The following is a 14,365-nucleotide window of genomic DNA, read 5'->3' as shown; positions in this document are numbered from 1 at the left end:
CTTGGAAAAAAAAAAAGAAAAAAAAGAATGAATTTTGTTTTCCATCGCACTTTTATATATATACGTACACACACATACTTTAAGATTCAGCTGTTCCACCTGAAAGGACATTGGTCTTATCCTTTGGGACACCTTCTGGGCAGCAGCTGGTGGGAAAGGTCGCTCTGTTAAAAATCTGTGAAGGTTGTGCACTACTAGTGCAATCCCATGAGGAGAAGGGTTAGGTGCTGAAAAAGAGGTATGTTAAACTGCACTAGGTTTGCCTCTTGCAAGGCTGTCCCTTCTGCTGGAAAAGGGATGTTTATAGCACATCTCACAGGAAGAAGTTGTTGACATCTAATAGTAGCAGATAGGGGAGAGAGGAAGAGAGATGCACAGGATGAAGATCAAGAATGAGAAGCATGGAGGCGGGATAGGCAGATTCCTCTGATATTACAGTCCCAGCAGTCCGTGCATTTTTCACCAGTTACCAGCTAGTCCCTTATAAATATCTGAGAGCTAGATGGATTTCCTGACTCATCATCACACCGAGAACAAAGCTCACCTATTCAAAAGGAGGAAAAAAAAGAGTGTGCAAATTCTCCTTCATATCTTTATATTCCTGTAATGCCCTTCCCTCAGGGCTCATTGCTCTAAAGACGATCATCCACTAATATGAACGCTGCCACTGCTCCTCCACGCACCCAGGGCACTAACTACACCCAAGTTGTCCTCTCTGCTACAAGGAATAGAGAGATTTTTAGTAAGGAAACTCTTCAGTCCTGAAAATGCCTCCCTTCAATCCCCTGCTGCTTGCTAACCCTTCTGTGCCCCTCTAGCCCTTGCTCCAACCATCACCTACATCTCCCAGCCCCTGATAGCAGCAAGCTCTAAACTCTAACCTCTCCTGCCCTTGCCTGTTGAGCCACCAGACCAGCAAGTTTGCCCACAGCTTAAGTCTAATCTCTTGGCAGCAGCAGGAGATTGGAGTTTATGAACAGTAATAAAAATGTCATTTTAGCAGATCAGCTCCTGGAAGGACCCTGGGAATCCATCAAAGCTCTGTTTACTGAGCAAAGTGAACTCCTTTTCCCAATCGATAAGAAGAAAAGATTGAGGGTTTTTGCACCTTTTTCCCAATTTCACAAGGCCACTCTTTTAGAGGCATCTGAACCTGAGGAGACCTGCGTTTTACCCAAAACAGAATGCTAACTTCCACATCCCCGGCCTGGCTGTCTCATCTGAAGCCCATCCCTCAGAGGAGCTGTAAACCAGCTAAAACTCTCTCAAAAATCCAGTTCTGCTGCCTTTTATTTTTTCTCCTTCATAAAGTATTTGGTCAAACTCAGACCTTCAACGGAAGACTGAGAAGACTCTTCAAAAGGAATGACACAAATTGCTCCTGCTCTGAACCTGGTCTAGCCAGAGCTAACAGAGTCACTTCCTCACAGCAGGTAAAGTGGCTGGATAACAAGGATCCTGTTATGAAGGCCGAGCTCACCTCCCACTCCTCCTCATTTGTGAAGGCTCCTGGATCAGAGTTGGAGAACCAAGTCTCACAAACGTCTACCACCAACCCCAAAGTCCTGACAGACAACACATGGCAGCGAGCTACACATGATGGATGCTAGTTAGGTTTGTCACGAGGGCAATGAGGTATGAAAGCAAGACAGGTGACAGAACCTGTCACCGTGCTCTCAACTGGCAGCCAGGTCTCGGTGCTGGCCCTGGAGTGCAGCCTCAGCCCCATTCCTGGGTACAGGGGGAGACACTTTGCCAGCTCCTGGGGCACCTGGGAATGGGGAAGATGAAGACACCAGAAGAGTCACTGCCAGAAGCACCATGCTGCAGCAGTGGCCTCCTAGGAAAGCTGCGCTGCCTCCCTCCACGCATGCGTGCTGAGGACACAAAGGGCGAGGCAAAATGCTCAGTTTCTGGCTACAAAACAGCATAAGATGGAAGAGAAAAGCAACGTTCACTTCCCCAACCTATCCGCAACTACAGCGATGCCAAGGATTAAAATGCAACCTCCCCAGCTCCACCTGCCATCACGGTCCCAAAACGGAGTGTCCGTCTCTGCATCCGAGAGGCCTCCGTTTCTCCGAAGGGGCTCCAGGAGATTTGTCCTTCAGGCAGCAGAGCGCAGCCATGTTCTGCCTCCCACCCTACCTCACAGTCAATCAGGTTTGAAGGGCAGCACCTTCAGCAGGCTCTTGGATCTAAGTTTGGAAAACACAGGCCTGGGAGGCAGGAGGGGCGAGCGGGCAGGGAGCCACTCGCCTTTTGAAAAGGGGCTGCAATCAAAACACTGCTTATTAACATTGACTGGGGCAGAAAACGGGGAAAAAGAAGGGAAAGGAAAAAAAAAAGACAGAGAGAGGGGGAAACAAATGCATCTCTGGCACAGTTTCCAATTGATTGTCTGCCATGAAAGCGAAAGCCAGCTGCCATGTTAATTATTCATGATGCCTGGCGCAGAGGGGAGGAAGAGGGGGCTCATGGAAGCCAGTCAGCAGTGGAAAATTTGCATATGTAGATGGCAGAGGAGGAAAAAGAGAAAGCGGTGGAGTGCTCCTTGTGGAAGAGAAATGGGAGGCATCAGGCTTCAGCATTTGCTCACAGATTTTCTGTGTTTCTTGGCTGTGGATGAAGAAGTTTTCAGCGCTCAGGTTAGCAACAAGTGTGTGTGCATGTGTGTACGTGTGTATATTTGTGAGCGTGTGCACACACAGTGACATACGTGGTACACAGGGAGATCAGAATGGGTTGGAGTGTGACTAAAGCCAACAGTTGTTCTCTCTGTCACAGCCACTTCATGTTAAAGGCTGGTGCGGGGTGGGAGCTGTCCCATGGGAGCAACAGGAAGTTCATACACGCAGAATCAAGGATCTGATTGCGTTCGGCACGTGCTTTGAGCTCCTGGGCTTAAAAGTGCAGCTGGAAGTCAGAGAGTACCAGTCATGTAGCACAAGTCACTTTAAAATCAGGATAGGCAAGAAGCTTATGCAGCAAGTCGCCAATACTTTCCTTGGAAAGGAAAAAAAAATAGCACTGCAACTCTTGAAGGGAATGGAAAAAAAAATCAGTAGAGTGACAGGCAACAGAGTGGGATAATGCAAAAAATGAAACAGTTGGATCCAAATACTGCTCCCATCAGTATGAACCTGCATCATTAAAAGCACACAGGAAAAGTTGGGATAAGCAGGCAGTTATACCTACCAGCTCTGGTCCTTCTGCTGTGTCACCACCTAACAGTTTATCATTCAGAACACAAAACAGCATCTTTAATCTCTTGGGAACACACCCAAACTCTTCTCTTGATTATAGTGTTAATGAAGATTTTTTCTGGACTGCTTAGTATGTGATTTTTGCAATTTAGTACACTTGTCATGCATACCTACACGCAGAGCAGGTGTACTTCCTCATAAATAGAAAGGATGTGGAGTGTTCAAATCCATCTCAGAGAACCCCTCTCATCCCAACCTGATCGCTAACTCTGCAGAACTGCCATCAACAGGACATTTATAAAGTTAAGACAGCAGGATTTGCCTCAAAGAGACAAATGAGGTGCAAAAGGAAAGGACTGGGCAGGGAAAAACATAAGGAGCCACTCAAAAAGAAATAAAAAAAGGGAGGAAAGAGCTCTGGTTTTACCTACCCTGAGTAAAAATGGTTTAGTCTCTTCAATGGAGACTTTACATTTTGGGAACTTCTCTCAATATTTAATGACCAAAATCCAATTAAATGCCAAGGACCTTCGGGGCCAGATCTCCAACACTGTCTTCACAGCAGCTATTCAGTTTTTGGGTGCAGCCCAGACCAGCCTGGCAGGGTAGCAGAACAGCATGCAGAAGAGGGGTTCTTACACTGCACCATCTTATTGGCTCCTCTCAGGAGACTGCTTAGGGTTTATTTTCCTACCATTATCCATAGCAAGATTTTTTTTTTTTTTTTTTTTTTTTTTTTTTTTTTTTTTTTTTTTCTTTCTCCATATCCAGGACACACTGGATTTTCCAAACTGAGAAGCAGAAGAGAAGAGCTTCTCACACTGCTCAGTGACATTTGCCAAGCGTCCTGTTTGGCAAAGGCTGAAGAGCAAAACTCAGATTTGCGCCTAGCTACAATTATTTTTAAATCTATCTCAGTTTTGTCTCTTCTTGCCTTTCTGGGATGTACGGTTGCTCTCTCTTGTCCTTCTCCCACTCCACGCAACAGCCTCCACTCTGAGAGCCTTGACTATTACAAGTTGCTCCCAAGGTATCCTGACTTAAGAGGCTTCAGATTCATCCCTGGTGTAAAGCCAATGCATCTAGTGGTGTTGCACCACGATGGGGTTAAGCTGCCACCTCCAACCTTCCCAGCGTAACACACGCACCTACTTGCTGCTGTGATTGGGTCAGAGCCCTTGGATGCAAATCCTACTGAAAGCCAAGATTAAACCTCATTTGCACGTAATATGGGAACGCAAGAAATTAACATTTAATATCACCACAAAGCCTGCTGGGCCGTTCTCAACCCCCTGCAGAGCCCAACGGCCCCAAAATGTTTCTTCCAGGCCTTTTCCCTGAAGCCTTTCCCTGGAGAAAATCTTTGGCATAGTGTACGAGCCCTTTTGGAATTAGCTGAACGGAAACGCACTAACCTTTCTTTGCCCACCGGACGGTCCCCTCGCTGGAGTGAACGTAATTTTCAAATTTTGTCTGCAAGACGGTGGCCCGCTCCCGGACCTGCTGAGGGTCTGTGCCACAGGGTTTCTGCAAGGGCGGCGGGAGGATTAGAGGAAAGAGAGAATTTGAGTCGAGAATAATGAAGCAGTTTACAATAGATTTAATAACAGTAAAATCACAAAGTAACCACCCAGGGGCCAACAAAGGTAATCCTCTCAATATTACTAGAAGAAAAAAAAAAAGTATAGATAAAGATGTTAAAGTCAAAGCATCCAGTGAGCAATGCTTGGTGAGGAGAGCAAATCAGTTTTAAATTTGTGTTTTCTAACATCTATTACATAAATTTTTTCTTGTTTTTTCCCTTCATTTTTTTTTTCCTTCAGACTCAATAGGCCAGATACTACCACTTATTTCCAGTGGGTTTATTTAGAGTAACTCCCCTAGAACGTACACTGACCCCATGGAGCCCACTCTTCTACTGTGAGTTTTAGGCTAATGTTGTAAGTTCCCCTGAACTGTGCTGAACAGCTGCACTGAACATCTGGCCTGGTCTTGGCACCAATGGGCCAGGAGATCTACTTTCATCTTCAAGCTCCAAAGAACAGACCGCAATGAATTCCAGGGAACGAATCCAACCAAAATGCTCTTCTCACTCTTGATGGCTGCATGAAGTTCACTCACAAGGTGGTTCCTCTGGAATAAGACAAGCCCCTTGCACCAAAGACATGGCAGAAGGAACTTCCTTAGACCAGAAGGGCAACTTTGTTGGTGTTCAAGTCTACCCATGATCGCACCAGAAGATTTAGTTCAGGGGACAGAAACCAAACATTCCTGGAGACCAACTATTAAGGAGCTTGCTCCTCAAAATGGGCTTGAAGTGCTTGGGCAGAAAGAGGGAATGTGACAAGAAAACAGGAAAATTTTTGATAGAAAGCTGACAAAGTACAAAGTCAAGCATCCACAGATGCAGATCTCTCCAAGACATGGGCCACATCTTAACAGCTGCTCAGAGAGGAACTAGTATCCCAGTCTAGGAGTGCCAGATCCAAGGCTGTATTTAGCCTCTGGGTCAACTCCCAAGCAGGGCTCGCTGACAACAAACCTCCACTGCTCTAACTAGCCCAGTGCCAAGGCAACAAACGTATTGAGTCCTCCCAAGTTTTGCTTCCCAGACAGATTTGCCTGCCCAGGACTGGCCCCAAGCATCCAAGTTCCTGCATAGTGCTCTCTTTTGAGCTCAGGATCCAGTTTCCAGCCTCTGCATCACTCTTCAGCAAAGCACCTTTCGGGACTGGACCTCCTACTCGCTCACCACCTGGACCAACTGCCCAGCTACCTCTCCAACAAAAGCAAGGCTGGGTATTTCAAGAAGCTCCCAAATTCCGGGTCTCCGCTACCCATCTTCCAAAGCATCCCGAAGAGCCCGACAACACCGTCTGCCTCAGCCGTGTTTTAGCTTGACTTAACAGGCACTTATTAATCAGTTGAGCCGCTCCCAAGGCAAGGGGCCCCTGTAAAGATCTAATAAACTACAAGTGGTGCCGCCTCCCCAAAGTGGACACTCGTCGTTGCGACTAACAAGTTTCCATTGATGCAAAACATAAAACTTTCTCCCCCCACTTCCCGCTCCTCCTACCCCCATCCCTTTTCTTTTGTTAAGCCTCCTGGCAGCTCATAGTGTCACCTTCCTGGTGTTTTTTAATATGAATGTGAAATTAGTGAGGTTTGCCCTTTCCCCTGGCGGACAGAATCCTCTGTTATTAAAAAGTAAAGCACTTTAATAATGAAAACTTTTTCTCTTTTTCCTGTGTTTTAACTGTTTAAAATTAATGAGAAGGGCATAACGGTTGTCAAAGCGATATTGAAAGCTGGGTAGCCAGGACCGAATAAGCACGAAAATCCCTCCAGAGTGTTAAATAAACAGTGCTTCAGCCCCCTCTGAATCCCTCTGTTGGTTATTGTATACATTCTGTAACAGCACTCAGAATAGATCTGAGCACCGGGGAGGCAGAAAGGTTTCAGAATTCCAATAAAGGCCTCAAATTAAAGACAGCCTGGTGCGAATTCCAGGAGAAAATTAAAGAGACCTCAAGCTTAAGTGACAGGTGACTTGCTTCTGTGTCACAACTGTCAGGGGATTTAGTGATAATATGGCAATATATTACAAAGGACTTTTCTTATTCCCCCCTTTAGGTTTCAAAATGAGGCATCTCTTCTTCCTGGTGCTGGTGGGAGGGGGAAGGAGGGAAAAGAAGGGGGAAAAAAAAAAAAAAAAAAAAAAAAGACAAAAATGAGGGATAAAAAACTAGGTGCATAATTTCCAAAGTGTGAGGTCAGTGCAAGAGAAATAAATGAAAAAAGCAAACGGCAGGAAACATAATGTACTCAGGAAACAGCTTCTCCCCTCCTCCCATCTCCACCTCGTCTTTTATCCCCTTCTGCCCCTTGAGACAGATCTCATTTTAAAATTGCCCCCTAATGGGCATGAAAAAGCCTGTGTTTGATTCCTGCCTTCTAGGGAGGTTCATCTAAAAATAAAAAAAAATATATATTTTAAAATCTAAATTTAAAACGGACTCAGAGCCAAACTGTGAAAATAAAACCAGCACACCATGTGAGTGTCTGGACAGATCAAACACAGCGATGCTACTGGAAGTCTACTGGAAGCCATCCCTTTACTCACACAAGCAAGCTTTAATCCTCCCGGTATCCTGGTTTGGATGAATGGGACAATTAATTTGAGACCCTTGCACATTTTTTTTCAAGGCCCAAAAGATAAAAGCCTACCCCAGAGGCTTGCTTGATCTTCTCTCTATCTGGATGAATTTGTTACACCTGTTAAGCAACACGGGTTGCTTCCATTACGGAGAAATAGTTGGGTGGAAGAGCTTTTCCCACCTGGTGTTTGCTTGCAGGAACAGCCTATACAGGCAGATCCCTAAAATGCTACCATAATGAATATGGCTAATAACAGTACCTAGAAGGTTTAAAAATAAATAAAATAAATAAAATAAATAAAAAGGATGTTGTTGCAATGTTATCTAGCCAGCTCAAGATATCAGGAGGAAAAAAACAACAACAAAAAATGCCCACACAACATACACACCTATTAGGCCTATTTAAAAAAATAGTAGGGAAAAAAGTTCCTCTTCCTTAGAAGAAAGAAACTTCTAGTTATAAAGGCAGTTTTTAGGTCTGAGAGGATGGCATAGCTACGGAAAGTCTCTGATTCATTAAAAGAGTAGGTTAATGGGAGAAGGGATTGAAATCCCTAAAAACTACACTGAGGGAGAGATGGTCTCTCTTAAAAGTGGAGGGGGACGGGGAGGGAGAAGGAAAAGAGATAAAAAAAAGTCAAAAATCCAGACTGTAACATCTTCAGCTTCCGTGATACTTTAAAACAAAATGAAGGATTTTGTTTTAATAACATCTTCTTACTAACCTCCACATACCTTCTCTAGAACTCACCAAGTCCCCTTGCCCCCCCCTCCATAAAAGTTGAAAGATCAAATTTATTCTCTTTGTAGGCAGGTGAACATTCACACACCCAGACATAGCCACATATATATTTTATACACCTAAATATAAAATATACATTTTACAGGCACTGCAGCTTGCTCCCTGGCTGCACAGAGAAACCCAAAAAATGTGTGTTCCAACGGGGTGCTTATAATGGACTTCAGTCGAGGCAACGAGAACCGAAGAGCATTATAATGAGATTTCTGTGTGCACAACTATAATATATACATGACTCGATGCACGCAAAGCCCATAAGCAGAGCCAGCTCCCTCAGATGGCAACGTCACAAATGGATCTGAGCCCTGCGCATCTGCACAGCGAGGACCCCCTCGCCCCGAGTCCTGCGCGCTGCCCATCGCCTTCGCCGCTCGCTGCATCGTCTTGGTGCTGAATTTACAGATGTTACTGAAGATTAATCCTCCTGAACCTTAGAACCAGGCTTCTGGGGCTGCTGAGAAGCACTGCACGACATTAGTAGAACTTCTGATGGCAATAAAATATAACTCAAACAAAAGGAACAAATCCTTGATTGCTTTTAACATACGCTTTAGTGCAAATTCTAAAGAAGTCTATATGATAGGGACAAAATTGCCTTAATCTCTATCCTCTCTAAATTGTACTGATTTTTTTTCTCTTCCATAAAGAGGGACTTGATTTCAGTCCCAAACCTTTAAGGCTCTGAGTCACTCAAAAATAGGTTCATTATGTATTTATAAATTCCTGCAGCAGATTCAGACCATCATCCTAAAACAAGAGTAGTTATATCCCAGCGCCAGAGAACTCAACAGCAAAATTCCATTCACTCTGAAGGCAGAGGGAAAAGAGGGGTTCAACTTCACCTTTGACTGCGAGGGAAAGGATCCAGCCTCTTACCTGTGGATACCACCTGGCTTGACCTACTTACTACAGAGCAAAAAGCTGAGCAATATCTACTTTTCAAATATTGGTTGCTTTATTTTTCATTTTTGAAAGGAAAGGAGGAAAGACAGGAGAAGAATAAGGCAAGAACATTCTGTGTTTAAACGTGCTAATTATTTTACAATTTGAAAGTACTGCAGAAATGCCCATCTGATCAGTCTTGGTAACAAACAGCCTTGTTAGCTTATTCCTGCTGTGCCATAGGCAAGGATACAAAGGTGCAGAGATGTTCAGGCCAGAAATTTCCAAATGGATCAATGATTTTGAACCTTATCAAGTACCAGGCTTTGATTTTCCACAGCGTTCAGCAGGCAAGACCTCCTGCCACTTTTTGAAAGCCAAATCCTAGATGCGGCTTTTTATGAAATTCAAGAAACTTAGCATCTTTCAAAAAGCACATTTACCAAAAGCAATGCAGGTTGTAAGAGACATCTACAAGAAATGGGAAGTGGGTGGGCAGGTCAGAGGCTCATACACAGCATAACAGAAAGAATGTGTTGGTAAAACAGTGATAAGAAGATAGAAAGACAGACAAACAGGCAGACAGAAGGAAGCTGCATCACACTCAATGCATTTTTGACTTCCATTCAAAATGAGAGCTCTTAAGAGAATTCAGTTTGCCAGAATGCACGAATGCCCAAAATATCAACTGCAAAAGAACTGAATTTTATGAATTAGCAACTCAAACTCAGACCTAAAGCTTATGGAAGTCAACAAAAAGATGCCAGGCATGAATGGAGATCCTGGGATAAAAATAATAATAACAGTAGATTCTGCAGCCAGAAATGCTTACTGCCTATTACAAAATTTGTGCTGATTTGGGGGGGACAGTTTAAAGATTAGAAAACTGTAAAACAAGGTAATTGTGTAATTATTTGCACTGCCTGGCATGATGAATTTATCAGCATTTGTATTGTAAAAAAGGAAGCTTAAAGGGGAATATTTATTATAGTTGACTGGTTAATGAAAACTGGTGCAATTCGAAATCAGAAAAAATAGCTCACCTTGTTTCCTGATCTGGGCAATTTGAAACGATTATCTTTCATAAGGCTGGACAGCACCTTCTCCATCTTTATCTCTGAGACACTAAAACAACAAAGACAAAAAAAAACTATGATTACTCCTCCTTTTCAGTCACAAAATGCAGTGAGCTACAAGTTGTTAACTGAGTTAAAAAAAAAAAAAAACAACTGAGATTTACATATTCAACTTGAGAATTTATCCCTGAAAACATCAGCTCCTCATCCAGCACCCCCCAGAAATGTAATTAACATAAAACTGCATCCCAAGCTGAACTGGGCTTGGATGGGAGCAGGGACACCATTTCATCAACAATCCTGTTTCCAAATCACTGATGAATCCAGGTTTAATATGGCATCAAAATAACTCAGCATAAAACATAAAATAACAAATAAGAATACTGTAGTCCATTGAGACATTGCAAGTCTTCTTGGTACACAACCAGTTCAACATCCTCAGTGACTTAGGTCAAATTTAGGCCTTATGTATATATCTACTTTTTTCTGTCCTAATAGTTAAAAGCCCCATTGTTATCAGGAACCGTTTGGCTAGGTTTTCCCTTAAGAGAATCACAAGATAACATTCAAGTTGCCTTAACAAGCTTTTTGTAGCACTTTGTAAATATGAATATCATCTGTAACATCCATTTTGAACCCAAAGGATGTCCAAAATGTTGCTGTACATGAGATGCCACGGGCAGAGAGAAAAGGATGTGTCTGCACAGTTTTGCTCGTGCAAGTGTGAGAAGAAGACAGACTGAGATATATAAATACAAGCTGGAAAGATGTACTCCTTTCACCCTGCTGTTAGCAGCGACAAATTTGCCTTTTCATTTCTGTTACATCTCGTCTCCACCAGTTTTACCTGATCCTCTGCTAGATCAGAGGCATTGCTCAACTCTCATTCAAAGGAGGAAAATGTTTTGATATTTACACCCTATTTTTTCCACCCACGTCAGCAACCATGGTCCCCAAACAAAGGAGCTTTACACAGTTAGATCCTTTCTCTCGGAGAAGCTCAATCTTAGAGGGAAACAGCAGAATCCCAAGGAACTTCTCCCATCAAGCCAGCTTTATCACAGCTTTCTTCTTTCCTGGTCACATCATACCTCTTTCCCACAAGATCTTGCATCACTCCAATATCCCACTACGTCACTCCGATTAGAGGTCAGAGACACACTTCAAAATGGACACACTCACTCTCCCATCCACTCATATGTTCAAAAGCCATTTCTGATGCCAAATCCATGGTTTGCTTTCCCTCCTCATTTTGAAGACTCACTTTTTCTCTCATTTGAGGTATAAAACCAAAGCCATGCCCATTAGGGAACCCATAGCCTTTTTTTGTCTTTAATACAGGAGAGTCAGTCAGCTTTAATAGCCAGGTTTCACGCTGGGCATTTATTTTCATTCTGTCAACTCACATTCCTCCTGTAGGTTCAACCAGATGATTTGTTCTCCAACCCTATTTGCAGTCACTACTAGGTACTGCTATGACCCAGATTCTGCAAACACTTAAGAATCTGTTCCATCTTAAAGCTTGCAAATGATCTCACTTAAAGGGGCATTTAGGAGACCAGCAATTCTTCATCCTCTTGAACATTGTCTTGTGGAGCACACGGACCAGGTCACACATGGAGGAACAGCTGTGCAGCTTCAGGACTTTAGTATTACAGCTGCACCCAAACTAGGTCCCATTTCCAAGCAAATTGCTCATAACATAAAGACAGAAGTTTGCCTGCCCAAATTTTCAAGTTGTCGCATTTCAGCAGCGGCAAAGGACCACTCTGGGAAACAGGTAATTTTCTTTTTTACACCAGCATAAATTATTAGCATTGCACAGAAGGCAAAGAGCTCGTTTGAGTTTACATCAATTTAAGGAAGAGAAATCTGGAGGCCAAAGGATTCTCAGACTCCTCCGGATTCACAGATGGCCAGAACAACATACAGGTTTCAAAAAGGCAGTACTGCTGATCTGCAAGTTAGGAAGTACAGAAAGAAAAAACAAGGATCTCCCCTTTCTTTTCACCCAAAGATGTCAGAACTCCTGACTCGGGGGAATGGATGAATCCTTCCCATACTCTGCATAACAGGATCTACAATCCTGACCTGCTCCTGAGCCAAGCCCCATGAAACATGCTACGATCAACACCTTTCCTTTTGCAATCTGCTTTTTCAACCCCAAGCACCTCACCATCTCAATGCAGGAAAAGGAAAGAGCTGCTCCAGGAGGATAGCCAGGCAGCCTGGAAGCACAGCCATACTGCAGCCTATATGGGAGGCCAGCTGCATCCTTCCATAGCTGGGGCTCTCCACAGAGCAAATTCCTGCATAGAAGATGGACAGAAAGACAGGGGAAAACGATGCAGGGAGAATGGGAAATGGAGCGTAAAAGGACAACGGAGGGTTCCTCTATTTTCGAAAAGTGAAGCAGCAAATTAAAACATATATGGCAACCACTTCAGCAAGAGAAGAGTCTTCCTCCCTATCCCCCCCCAAGGCAGCTCTCACACCGCCAAGAATGAAAACATCAGCCCTGTGACATGGATTGGTGAGGGCCGCGTCACCCCTGGGCGCAGCGGGGAGCGGGGCCTCGTGCTGCCACGCTGCCGCGCGCCCCTGCATCAAGGAGCGAGCGAGGCCGCCGGGGCGAGATGAAGAAATCACGTGAGAGCTGCCGGGGCAGGCGCCGCTAGACTGCGCTTGGAGCAACTGAGAGAGACGTAAGCAGAAAAGAAAGAATAAAAAAAAAAAAAAGAGGGGAGAAAATAGTCACCTCACTGACTTCCTCTGCCTTGTTGCCTCCTCCTTTTGAGGGAAAATCTGTTAGTTGTTACACACAGTGCTGAGAAATAACATTTTAGAGTGTAGTGTAAAAAAAAAAAAGGGGAGAAAAAAGAGGAAATTCACGTAAAATATCAGTGTGCATTTGCATGCGTTTACAGGCAGGCAGGGGAGCCACAACTTTAAGCTACGCAAAGATGGAAAAGAAAGTTGCAGTGAAGCTTCCCCAGACCCCACCGGGAACTGCAGTTCTCAGCAGAGCCAAAGCGAGATCGTTTTGGCAAGGGCTAGTGCTGCTCTGCGGCGGTGGAAGCCAAGGAGAGGCTTCAGGTACTGGTGAAAATTAATTGCGAGCGATTTCCAATTTCAAAGGCAGTCATCCCTAATTCCGAAGTGGATTTTCATCCAGGAACAAAGCCCCGTCTGCTCTCATTACTTCCGACTCTCAACATTTCTGGACTTACTCCCGTGCACACCGGGGTGGGTGGAGGGCTATGAGAAAAACTCCGGGTCAGATCCTCATCTAGTGCTGATGAGCGTGGCACTATTCATTTACACCAGCTGAAGACTGTAGGGACCTGTCTCATGCTTTGTCTTCTAAGAAATACATATTTTATGAAGTATTTACATTTCAATAAACCCAGCGGGACTTGCATTTAGAAAAGAAAAAAACAAATTAAAAAAATTCGCAACACACACATAAAACAGAGAGCCTCCAACATAAAGCGAGAGATTTAAAATTAAGCAAAGAATAAATAAAATTTTAACAAAGCAAACTGCGGCGACTTGTGCAGTCCAAGCCCAAAGCTGCAAAGGTTTAGGATAAAGAAACAGAAATTATCAGTGCTTAAGAGGATCGGTGACAGCCCAACACATGCTGCCTTTCGCCCTCGCACTGAATTAAATTGTCAGGATTATCGCCATAATGCTCTGTTTATGAAGGGTAACGACAATTTGTGCTGATGGCACTTGCTGCCTTGAGCTTCGAGCTGCCTTTCCGCATCTCCTCGGCGATTCATCAGCGCTCTGCCCTGTTCCCTCGCCCCTTCCCACGCTACGCGGGAAGGGCACGGGGCGCCCGGCTGCCAACGGGCCCAACCATCCGTCCCTGCCAATTAGTCCCTCTCGTTTCTCTCATCGGAAGACTGGGCTCAACGGAGGGAAATTGAACTGCTCTGGGGGCAAGTCCCTTATTGCCGGGGCAGCACTTTTTATGAGGAGCATAAAACAAACAAATGGGAAAAGGCAAATCCCCAGAGCAGCCCGGCTGGAGAAGTGGAGGAAGATATTCCCACAAACTCCCTGCAGCCTCCTAAAGACTCCAAAGACGGCAGGTAGCTTAACAACAGGTCTCCCCATTAGCCATAATTACTAACAGGAATGGGTGACACCACTCCTTAAACTTGTTAGAAATAACAAGAATCAGATCTAAGTATTAACATTTTAAAGTAAAGAGGAAGGGAGGGAAAAAAAAAAAAA

The 14,365-nt window shown here is 44.2% G+C and overlaps 1 protein-coding gene across 1 annotated transcript in view; it reads right to left on the bottom strand.

Moving 5' to 3' along the window:
* Positions 1 to 14,365, bottom strand: part of DDX31 (DEAD-box helicase 31) — a 44,902-nt gene that overhangs the window by 10,652 nt on the left and 19,885 nt on the right. Inside the window, exons 17-18 of the mRNA XM_026049206.1 lie at positions 10,088 to 10,169; positions 4,622 to 4,733 (exon numbers count right to left, since the gene is read on the bottom strand). Of these exons, the coding sequence (XP_025904991.1) occupies positions 4,622 to 4,733; positions 10,088 to 10,169 (194 nt within the window). The remainder of the gene's footprint in view (positions 1 to 4,621; positions 4,734 to 10,087; positions 10,170 to 14,365) is intronic.

Source organism: Nothoprocta perdicaria, unplaced genomic scaffold (genome assembly GCF_003342845.1).
Source record: "Nothoprocta perdicaria isolate Ctin4 unplaced genomic scaffold, notPer1 scaffold_6, whole genome shotgun sequence".
NCBI classification, from domain to species: Eukaryota; Metazoa; Chordata; class Aves; order Tinamiformes; family Tinamidae; genus Nothoprocta; species Nothoprocta perdicaria.
This window is presented reverse-complemented; position numbering and strand designations above follow the sequence as displayed.